Source organism: Xenopus tropicalis, chromosome 10 (assembly GCF_000004195.4).
Source record: "Xenopus tropicalis strain Nigerian chromosome 10, UCB_Xtro_10.0, whole genome shotgun sequence".
Lineage (NCBI taxonomy): Eukaryota > Metazoa > Chordata > Amphibia > Anura > Pipidae > Xenopus > Xenopus tropicalis.
Genome location: NC_030686.2, coordinates 17,516,451 through 17,528,821, shown reverse-complemented (window position 1 = coordinate 17,528,821; position 12,371 = coordinate 17,516,451). Strand labels below are relative to the sequence as shown.

Sequence of the window (12,371 nt, the reverse complement as noted above, 5' to 3'; positions counted from 1 at the left end):
TCAGTATCAGGCATAAACAAGTACAATTTAATTAAAGCAACCCTGATGTAAAGTTCCTTTTTCCTGGTCCATTAAAAGTCCTGTATGAGCCATGAAAGGCATCGCTGTTCACTGCTGTCATAGCTCATCTCAGAGAGTTGTGATTCTGTAAACTGTAATGCCACATTAGCATACCCAACATAATGCCACCTAACCCCTTCAAATACGGCCACACAAGCTTGATCAGAAGTGCCTACTTAGCACTTAAAGGAGAACTATACCACCAGGCTATAAAAGCCCCCTTAACTATCACTGCCTTGACCCCCCTCACCTCTCCCTTATCGCATAGTTTCACAACTGTCCCTATCTCTAACCCCAAGCTAAAACAGCAGAGTAGTGCAGCTGCGTACCTGGCCAACATCTTCTTTGCAACTGAACAGTCTTTGGGTCTCACTGCCGACACGGACTCTGCTTGCACATGAGCAGCTTAAAGAGATACCGACAACAGAAATGAAACCTTTTTTACATCCGTCATAACATTGTCTTTGCATGCTATTTATAATTTTGCCATAAAAGTATTTGTCCAAGCTTTTACATTCCCTATCTGATCCCCCATGTTCTTCTATAAGGGGGCTGCCATATTTGTGCAGCAGGAGTCCGTTAGCATTAGAAGCTGTAACTGACAGGCTGAGAAGGGACAGTCAGGCTGGCAAAACAGTCAGGTTTTGGGATTTCAAGTAACAATTACTTACAAAAGCAGCCCTATCAGCAAAAAATGATCAACACAACCTATAGGCAACTTTTTATGTAGATTTATATTTTAAAAAGTTGTTTTTTCGTGTCAGTATCACTTTAAGCAGATATCCTGCTACCACCAACTGCACATGCGCAAGCAGGGTTGGTATTGGTGGGGAGACCCGAAGTGTGTTCAGTTGCAAAGAAGATGTCGGCCAGGTACGCTGCTGTTTTAGCTTGGGGTTAGCAATAGGGACAGTTGTTAAACTTAGAAACAATGCGATAAGGGAGAGGTGATGGGGGTTTTTCCCCAGGGTCCCTAATAAGGTCTGGGGGTCAGCACTGAAATTGGTTTAGCATTATGAAATGTTTTAAATTGCGATTATCTACAATACAGAATTGTGCCTGTCTCCTGTCCTGTTGGGTTTGGGGAGCAGGGCAAAGTCCAAGGCCAATGTTTACATTTGTCTGTTTTGACATTAACCCACCCTCTACTTACATAGTTACATAGGGTTGAAAAAAGACCAGAGTCCATCAAGTTCAACCCATCCAAGTAAACCCAGCACACACAACCCACACCTACCAATCTATACACTCACATACATAAACTATATATACAAACATTAATACTAACTGTAGATATTAGTATCACAATAGCCTTGGATACTATGCTTGTCTACTACTCAACTACTAAGTCATGGTAGACAGGAGCCATTTTAGTGAGTGACAAAGGTCCAAAACTGAGGTCTGTTGAGAGGCAGGGGTACAACTCCAAGAGGTTACTGCCAATAGTTTACAATAAATGTGGAAAGTGTCACTATGCCTTTAAAATGTGTGTGACACATTCCTGATAAATGTGAAATGCGTCATGACCACTTTAAAAAGGTTAATGAAGCCTATGCCTGGACTGAGAGTCAGGCCTTCACCAATTTATAGAGGCTCACAGCAGCCCCTTGCCAGCATTTGCCAGAGCTTTTAGATTGCCTGAAGGGTATAAATGGGTTCCAGTGCATAGCCTACAAATATAAAGGAACAAAAAAGCTCAATGCGTTATCCTATCCTTTTTGTCCAAATAAATTACTTTTTGAATTTTACTTTTTAGCACTATTCTTTTCATTCTTGATGGCCTCTGCAATTAAGCTTTTTGGTTCATTTTTACATATTGCAAACCATGTATTACATACTACTTTTGTAGCAGAGCCTATACACCCCTTATATATTTTTTGTTTATACCCTACAGATATCTAATTGAGATGCATAAGGCCATAAACTTACAGTATATGCATGATGAAGATTTAATATATATGGTTTTAAAGGCCTGAGGTGGCAACATTAACATTTTAACAAGTGTTGAAGTCAGGAACTGCCACTTACGCCTTCCTTCATTTTAATGCAAAACGTGACAAAATTTGTACTGCTTAGCAGTGGCAGTTTTAGTGGCTTTTGCACTGGCTGAAATATGCTGGCAGAGTATATGCACACGAGCCAACAGCCTGGGAAGAATGGAACATCAGTGTTGACACAAACCCATCCTGGGCATACACAGTATTATGTATTGTATATCTGGCAACCATACAAACAAGAGAAACTTTCAGTGTTTCCAGGTAGTGTTGATAAGGTAGCGGCTGTCTAACTGCGCACTTCCTGAAACACTTCTTGTGGTTGCCTGGCAACCTACAACACTACCTGAAAATGGATGACATGACTCTCAGCTTTGAAAGCCACATTAAAACCTGTGTAAATGCGGTGAACGTCAAAACATCTATGCAGAGACAAAGGTGAGCTTGGAAATATCTAAATGACACTTTTTTTAATATTTATCAAGTAGTATACATTATATCATAGGTTAAAAAGAGACACAGGTCACTATGGGGTGTATTTATTCAAATGTCACCGGTGATGTTGCCCATAGCAACCAATCAACAATTAGATTTGAACAGTCACCTACAAGTTAGAAAACAAAAATAAAGATTGATTGGTTGCTATGGGCAACATCACCAGTGATATTTGTCTCCAAAGTTAATAAATACATTCCTACAGTTATATAAAACAATCCCAGTTCTATACTAATTAGTGGATGTCCATGGGGCCTTGTAAAGAAAGTACATGGCAATAGGGTACCATAGAGTTTACTGTATGATCCCATTATATCTTTATAAATAGGCATCATATCACCCTTAACTTCTCCAGTGTAAAATCAGCTCTTAGGGCAGTGTTCCCCAACCAGTGGCTCGGGGGCAACATGTTGCTCCCCAACCCCTTGGCTGTTGCTCTCAGTGCCCCCAAACCAGGGAGTTATTTTTGAATTCCTGACTTGGAGGCAAGTTTTGGTTGAATAAAAACAAGATTTACTACCAAATAAAGCCCCTGTAAGCTGATAATGTGCATAGAGGCCCCTAATAGCCAATCTTAGCCCTTTTTTGGCACCTCCATGAACTTGCTTGTGTTGCTCTCCAAGTCTTTTTACATTTAACTGTGGCACATGAGTAAGAAAGGGTGGGGACCCCTGTCTTAGGGCAATGACTGGATCACTCATCAAGACCCAATGAGGTAAATGGTCAACAAAATGATCCACCCAGTTCAAAGCACCCAGACCCAATGAGGTCAATGGTCAACAAGATTCACCAATTTCATCAGCATCCATGTGTCCAAACCCCACATAATAGGAGACAGCCCTTGGTAGTTCCCCAGTGAGCATGTAGTACAGAGGTGCAGGTTATATTCCATTGTGTCCAGCCAAAAGACTGTAGTTACACATGGGGTGGTGAGAACCTTATCTCAGTGGGCCCCAGAAAAATGATGATAAGAGAAAGATGATAAATATTGGCAAGAAGGTTAGCAACAAGTATGTAAACAAGATAGTAAGGGAAGCTGAGCTGGAAACTCAAGGAAACCTATCACAGAAACCATTCTTGCTGAATATATTGCTACTAAGAAGCTCACTTTCTGATGACAATGTAGGCCAAGGACATGAACTGATCTCTACATAAAAAAGGCTTGAAATCCTGATGTAGAATGGCTATTGGTGGGCTTCTCTAGTGCATCCAATTGCCTGGAGAAAACTTTTGATATCTTACTGATGTCATTAGTAGAGTATTGAAAAGGTGCCAGGCATGGCATGAAGCCTCGTGCAGCACAAAAGACCCCCATTAAATACAGCCACCTACCACAAAAATCTGCCTAGGAACCCTACAAGACCTATTTCAGGTGGAGAAGTGGAGCTGATATAAGGGGGTTAAATTATGCCACAGCTTATTGTGCCCTAACCAGGCAGCACTGCAGCATCTGAAATACTCAATGCTATTAGCAGAAGGGAGGTGCTGGCCAAAGTCAACCACAGATTCTGTGTTGCTGTTGTTATATGTATATATATAACTCACTGACTCATATTACTATTGATAACACAGGAGAAATAGAAACAAGGGCAAAAAAATAAGATCAAATATGAAAGGCCAGGACATAAGAACAATCTTAAAATCCAGCAAAAAAAAAAGAAATTACTCAGCTAACCATTCCCGGCAATTAAATTACTTTTTTAATTCTGAGAAGTATATTAAAAAATAATTTTTAAAGAATGGTGATTCATGTAAAAACTAGTAGTTTTTCTTGAGAGAGCCATTTACAGGACAATGACTAACTCATCTGATGATTTGCTGATTGTCTGCTGCTAGCAACAGGGCTTGCTATAATATTAGAAAATATTCTAGTCAGTGCAGGTCCTAATGGGCCACACACAAGAACAATACTCCTCAGTCTTTGTATCTTGTATTCTGATTGGCCAGCCAGAGAATCCCTCCCATTGAATAACAAACACGCGTTCAAATTTTGGCCATGCGGCATCATTTCTATGAATATGGTTAAATGCTTGTCTTGGCCCAAAATCTGCCTAACACCAGTCAGATACAGGTTGATTAAATGACTGCACAGGCACAGCAGCCATCAACATGCCCATTGTGCCACAAGAGTAAGGCTGTCATTGGTTTTGACTATACCCCAAGGGTCAGGTGAAATTGCCAGTTAAAATATAGTATCTAAACATGCTATAAAATAATTTTAGTTTACAAAAACACATTTTTTTCTTACTTATATACAGCTTTACTATTCAATTCTAAAAAATTCACCTATCAAATACATTTGTGTCTACATATCATGTATATCATGTATCCTCGTGCTTTGCTCTGTAGCATTTCCTTCTGTTTTTACATTATCCCCTTGCTGTGAGATCTGATAAGGCTCGAGCATTTAGTACACTCAGACACAATCTGAGAATCAGCTGAGCTACGTCAGCAGTGCATTTCAAGGGTTAACAGATTCTGCAAGTTAAAGAACAAGAGATCCTGTAACAAGGCAGCAGGATCCTGTTTCAGCTGATGCACCAAACCTATCTGTCTATATTGCGCTTCTGTTCTCTCCGGCTCTCTCTCTCCACCCCTGGGTGCCCACATGAAATTAGAGTGGCATTTAACCAACATTCTCTTCTAACAACACCACAACACCAAGTGGGGAAACTGTCTGCATCAAACTCAGAAGTAAGCTTCCGGACCCCTTGCTCCCTCCCCCATCTGATTTTGAAACCCAGCTTCCTTCTGCCTTGTGGTCTTCATTTCAAATGCTGTGAGAAGACACCTCAGTTTAACTACAGCTACAAACCGATGGTGTTGCCTCTGGACTTGGATGTAAATGGAGTAACTGCAGAGTCTGCAAGTGATGCCATTATTGGCAGTTTCACTTCTATACTGCTTCCCAATGCACTTTATTTTATGAGAATTTAGCATCTATTCTGCTGTGACTTTCTGTTCTCTGGGTGGTTCCTCAAGTTGTGGTGGCAAGTAAATCGGAAGCTGGGTGTGTGCCACCTGAAAGTCACCGTTGATACTGCTTTGATTTGATCTGTAGTTTTTGCCCCATCTTCTGCCCCCACGTACAGGTGCTCAGGCTGGATTTTGGACTGCTAAAGCGCGGAGCGGACTGGATCATGGGGAATGCAGCCGGAAGCCTGGATATGTTCCAGGCCCGGGATACAAGGGGACAGTCCACTTCTGGGACTCCACCACAAAAACAGAAAGAAGGGACACCTTCCAAACTACCAAGGCCAAATTCAGTAGAGCTGGAACAGAGATTCAATGTGGTTTTGGTGAGTACATATATATATATATACAAGAGTTAAGCCTAAGAATGTCTTCATAACTCAAAATGTTCCTGATATACACAACTGGGCTAGAAGCAGTATAAAAATAACAGCAAGCCCAGTGGTTACTGTTGGAGCCATGGGTGTACATGGCCCAGTGGCGGTCTACAAACTTTTGTGCCTGTAAACACATTCTAATGAAGAAAGTGTTGAGGAGCCACAAAAGTACGCAAAACGTTGACAGAGGTTACAATGTGAAGCTATGAATGGTTCTTTATTAGCCCTAGGTGGACTGCCAGACTCCAGCTTCTGCTTGATAGTGCACTTGTGCACTCGAGAATTTAAGACATCACTGGGAGTAACATCACATGGAGTAGAAAGCATCATGTGTCTGAGCTACTAGCAGGGGGGTCGCTGGTCTAAAGGGACTTTAGATACATGGGGACAGATTCAATTCAATGAGAAAAAGGTTTATTAAGTGAATTTGAGATGCAATTCAATTCAAAATACGTATCTCACAATTTATCATATGAAAATTGGAACTGAATTTAGAAGAAATGTTTTTTTTTTCTCCTCAAACAGAATTTTGTCCATAAGTTTTTATGTGATAAACCATGAGATAACTTTTGCTCACTGAATTAAATCTGGCAAATGGAGTTGTAGGCATCTAGATAAGTCTTTGCATGCAAACAACCCTCATGCTGCCTGTCCCATGATGTGCAAATTAAACCCAATAATTCATTTTACTTCCAGCATTATTTTAGATTGGATACTACTAGGATATATTAAAGGTTGCTTGACTGATAAATATACTGCAAAACAAAAATACAAAATTAAAACGGGAAGATCACTACCCAAGCTGCACAACTGTGCTTTTAGGAAGGTCTTTTCTTATTGCCAGTGGTGCATAAGACAAAATAACCTGTACAATTCAAAATTATACAATATATTGAGCAAGTCAAACTGCAGCTTTAACCTATTGCTAAACTACATGCATCATGCAGTTCCTTCCCTTACTATACTTTAGAATACAGCTACTGCTCTGCAGGACCAACGGCTGCCCCCTACCCACACCCACTAAAGATATCTATGTTGGCATAGGAATTAAGTTAACTTTTAGTGTGATGTAGAGAGTAAAATTCTGCCAATTTGCAACTGGTCTTCATATTTTATTATTCATAGTTTTTTTCATTATTTTACTTTTTGTCCAGCATGTGTATAAAGCTGCAACATTTGTAGAGCCCTAAATTATCATCTGTTGCTTCTGAATTCAGTAACCCAAGCAGAATGCACCAAAATTCTGTATTATCGGCATCTATTTTTATACTAGTGTCTTCATAACCACACTAATTTGGTGTTTACAGGGCCATTCATTTCACAACTAGACATGGGGGATGATTAATAAGTGTATTATGCCTGTAATCCACTGTAAATGTATTATTTACAAGATTTGTGGGGGAAGTAAAGGGATCTTAATTGTAATCACAGAATTGTAGAATGTACATCTCCAGCTACACTGCTGGGCAATAATGGGTGGTCAGTACACTTTGCACTGGCCTGCATTGTATTTTAAGGTGAAAGGCCTCTGTTCTGCAAAAAGGGTACCCAGGAATTTCATCATGTCATAGAGCCAGCAGTAGCTACTTGACCCTGTATGTTAGGGCCGTTAGGGAACATTTTAGAGAACACCTACCTCTTCACAGGATGCACCACAGTGCCATAGTGCATGTTGCTTTCCCACAATAATGGGGTTATGTAATAAAAGGCACTAAGTTTGCTCAGGAGCAGTAACCCATAGCAACCAATCGGCAGGCAGCATTTACTAGTCGACTGTTTAAATGCAAACATCTTATAGGTTAGTGCCCCTGGGCAAACTTGTGTAGTGTAGTAACCCACTGTAAGTAATTCATTAGGGATCAAATGCCTGATAGGCTGTTACCGATTAATGCACTGGGACAGATTTCCATCATAAATATGAAACGATTTATTTTCTAAAGCTTCTTTTCTAAAGCTAGGATGTTCCTAGAATACACCATTAGGGGGAATATTTATCAAGTGAGAAACAGACAACCTAGAACTACAAAGCACTGTATGGGAGCCATAGCCATACAATATCTTGGGACCCAATCATGGTGACGTGAGTCTAATATAGTACTTGTATGGGAATGGATAAACAATCATGGTTCCCTGTGATGGTTAAATACAGGCCATATTTTGAGTAGGTTACAGTGTGACACAACATGGTTAAATTCTGCACTGGTCCAAGAGTAGCAACCAGTTAGTAGATGACTGTACCAGTCTGGTGCATTTAAAATAATGACAGTAGATGTGTAATTGGTTGCTGCTTTAAATCCTAATAACACATAACCCAGTTAGTATGTTCCTTTTTTAAACACAAATGGGCCAACAAGTGAGATAGCACATACTCCTTTGTGCTCAAGTAGGAAAACCCCCAGAACTTTGCCTATTTATATCGCCCAAGGGGGAACTGTGCTCTTTAGGACATTAAATAGCTGTCCTGGGGAATAATGCCATGGATGTAATGCGTATCTATGTTTCGTGTCGCACGAAACATAGTCAGATCCGCCACACACCATTCAGGGCTGAATCGGCAGGTAAGGAGGTAGAAACAATAGGATTTCTACCTCCTTCTGCCGATTCAGCGCTGAAGGGAGATTTTGGTCAGGCGCCTTCTACGGCGCCCGATCAAATTTTTCAAACTGGTCTGATCGGCGAGTCGGCCGTTATCAGCAGCTTCCTGCGATATCGGTCGACTCGCCGACATACCATACACGCACCGAATATCGTACGAAACGAGGTTTCGTACGATATTATCAGAGCGTGTATGGCCACCTTTAGAGGTGCAGTGTGATTGCATTCTGTGTATTACAAAGAACTGGTGAGAACTGATCAGATTGGAGTATCTGAAGGAGCTTTGCAATCCAGTGTATTTACTGTCAACTGCAAATCGTGGTGTAGTCCTTGTGAGCCACACATTATAGTGAATTCATTGCGAGCTGCAAAGGGTGTATTCTTGGTAAAAGTGCATTCAGCATGGGCACATAGAAATTCAGAGGGGCTCATTTATTAACACTGACCATATTTGTCCATCTAACCCATGGCAACCAATCAAATTATTGCATTTAATATTTTTCCTGCAGCTGTCTGAAAAAAGCTAGTCACTGACTGGCTGCTATTTGTTACTGCTCGGGGCTGCACATCATGGTACATTCCTGGTGGAATTCCATTGTGAAGTATTTAGACTTGTGTATTCTTTGTGTGCTTCATATTCTGGTATATTCTCTGTGCAAGTTGCATTTAGTGTGAGCACATGGTGTATTTGGGGTTGGCACAATATATTGGTGCATTTATTGTCAGCTTGCATAACATGGTACATTTACTGCGAGCTGCCTATTCTGGTGCACATCTGATGCATTCAGTACATGCGGTCAGTGTATTCACTTTGGGTTGCATATTTTGGTGCACATGGCGTGAGCTCCATATTCTGTCGCATTCAGTGTAAAGCACAAATAATGGTGCATTCAGTGTTACCTTTATATCCACTTGTATTCAGTTTGTGTGCCATTTGTTTGAGCATTTGCTTTGCGCTACACAGAATATATTTATACTTTTATTGGCTGACAAAAATGATAACTGTGGCAAGCTTCAGAACATTTCAGTTCCTTTTGCAAAGTTGATCACCATTACCAGTACCTGTTCCAGTGTATACAGCCAAAAGACAGAATACTGCACTGTATGGGAAGATGCACCCTGCCACATTAGTTGTTGTACATTAACAGGGTCATTTACGAAGTGGAAGGCAAGATGTACAATGCAAAAAACAGTTGCGATGCACTATATTTTTGCACTTTGCACCCTGCCTTCCATACTAGATAAATTTCTGTGCTCAGATTTGAATTACACACCTGTGTCCACCCACATGAATAGAGCATTGCCTGCGCCTGCTTACCCCCCCTCACGCCCACTACTTGCCCCCTAACTTGTGCATGATTATTAAAACATGCAACTTAGAGAAAGTCAGCAGGCATGGCCAATTCAGGGGCCTATACTCTGCAGAGTGCAGCCAAACCCAGCACAGAATTGCCTAAATAAGCACCAAGGTGCTCACTTTTGCTTCCTTATTGCTCTTGTGCTTCTATCCAGGGTCTTCATAAATTACCCGTTAAGTGTTTGGGCTCTGCAAAGTATATTCTTCCTTAGCAGCAAAACATGTAGTATGTAGCATTGTGGTTTGATGAAAACAGCATATTTATAGCTATAACAGGTTACCAAATGTACACTGCTACTTGTATAAATATGATACCTAAATATGATACCAAACACACATGTTCTATACTTGTAAACATTGCTTTATTCATTGTTTTTTCTCATGCTAAAGTACATACAGACAGGGCTGCCATCAGTGGGAACAGGCAGGACCGGCCCAGCGCTGCGGATGGAGAGATGGAGTTTTGGCAGGTGGTGGGCATGACCAGGCAGACATAAGGGGCCCACTTTACTTACGGCAAAATTGTCACTGTGTTGGATTTTATTTATTCCCACTTATAAATAGTTTTAATAATAATCATTTTGGCCACTGAAGTATAATGAATTAGTAAACTTTACTACTTAAAAGCTTTATATTAGGCCCTTTAGCTGACCTTGCAGTCTCTCTCCTAGTGTATTTCCACCAGCGGAGAAAGAAAGGCCCAAAAGCACCTGTGCTAGTTGTCACTGAGTTTAATAGACGCACCACTGTTACAATCTGATTGCACTTACCATTATAAGGACGAATATCCCTTTCCCACAGTTTTTGGGAAAATAAATAGTTTTCCCAAAACGACACTACTAAATATTACACATTTATTAAAATAGAATATTTAGTAGTGCAGCTTTGGGGCAAGCAACCAATCAAATTATTTTTGGACAATTTGTAAAATAAAAGCAAAGACCTCACTGGTTGATACTAGCAACTGTACTTATGCGAGTTAGTAACTATGTCTTTAAATCAGACCCACAAACCTTTTTTAACAACAGTGGCCCTTTAAAGTTGTGGTTTGCAGTAGTGTACCCAGCACTAGACAATCCACTTTGAAACTTAGCTTTTCAAGTGTCAAACTAGGACGTTCAGTCATGAATTTTGCACAATCTATACTCTATGTGTAACAGTTGTGTAACAGTGTAGAGTAGACTATTGTCTTGAGTAATCTGGATGTTTAGACATTTACCATATGCCTTATGAAACATATGTTCTTTGTGTAGGTTACGTCATGTTGGAAAGTCCAAAGCGGACATATACTTTTCCCTATAGCAAAAGGGGGCACAAAACCATGACCTTTAGTGCTCAACAAGCACTTGCCATAGGACAGGCAGTAAGGACAGGGTTCAATTGTGGTCTGCGTGTCCTGCCACTTCCTAACTTGCATGGCTGAATGGTAGGGGGCAAGAGGAAGGATGCTTTTGTGCCTCAACCCCCACTACCCCATGGCAGGCAGTAAGGAAAGGCCCCATTGCAGCCTATACCTCCTTCTGCTCGTTCCTGTCCCCAGTGCTTTGTATGTGAGAAGAAAGTAGGGTGCAGGAAGAGGGACACCTACATGCCACCCCCACCCACCAACCCCTAACCAAAGGCTAGACCTACAATGGGGTTAGAACTGAAGAAGTCTATCAAGCTTTGATTACAATATATTGTTAACATGGAGGTGCCTATCCTTGCCATTTTCATTTAGCCTATATTAGGGACTTTTTATTTTAACTCTTTTGCAACTACAGGCATGGGATCCATTATCCGGAAACCCATTATCAAGAAAGTTCCAAATTACAGAAAGGCCATCTTCCATAGGCTCAATTTTAATCAAGTAATTCAAATTTTTTAAATATGATTTCCTTTTTCTCTGTAACAATAAAACAGTACCTAATACTTGATCCTAACTAAAATATAATGAATAATGAATTTAATCTTTAATAATTTTTTACTAGACTTAAGGTATGGAGATCCAAATTATCGAAAGATTCATTATCTGGAAAACCCCAAGTCCTAAGGATTCTGGATAACAGGTCCCATACCTTTATAAGAAATAGCAGGTTTTTACAAGAGTTTGTGGCGCAGGTTGGGTTTGTTGCCTTACCTAGAATTTTGGAACTTGCCTACCAATGCGATAGGCCACCTAAGCACCCCCTTCACTACAATGACACAAAGCCACAAAAATGTCAGAGGTGCAGCAAGAGGCAGGGTGCAGACATACTGGGAAAAAATGGCATTCTGCACCAGCAAACCCTGCATTCTACACTGTACTCATGAATAATCTTTGCAAATGTGTAGTTGGAATACCATAAGCACTGTGAGATGACACTTGATCTAGATGTCAGAGGAAGGTCACATAGAACGGCCTCATGTTTAATTCAGACTCTCATTCACCTGTTGTTATCAGATGTTTGTGAGCGGAGGGGGCTTACGGGTGTGGTGTCAGGTGTGTGCTAAATGGGATTCTTACTGAATGTGCACTCACATTTGTATACAAAGTGTGCA

General features: G+C 40.7%; 2 protein-coding genes across 3 annotated transcripts in view; one reads left to right on the top strand and one right to left on the bottom strand.

Moving 5' to 3' along the window:
* LOC100489518 (Ig-like V-type domain-containing protein FAM187A) overlaps positions 1–12,371 on the bottom strand; it is an 80,960-nt gene that overhangs the window by 45,318 nt on the left and 23,271 nt on the right. The window lies entirely within an intron of this gene.
* Positions 2,391–12,371, top strand: part of fmnl1 (formin like 1) — a 42,110-nt gene continuing 32,129 nt past the window's right edge. The window contains exons 1-2 of one of the 2 annotated variants that reach the window (XM_012971694.3): positions 2,391–2,492; positions 5,642–5,848. In XM_012971694.3, coding sequence (XP_012827148.2) covers positions 5,690–5,848 — 159 coding nt within the window. In that variant the 5' untranslated portion in view covers positions 2,391–2,492; positions 5,642–5,689. 2 annotated transcript variants of the gene reach the window in all.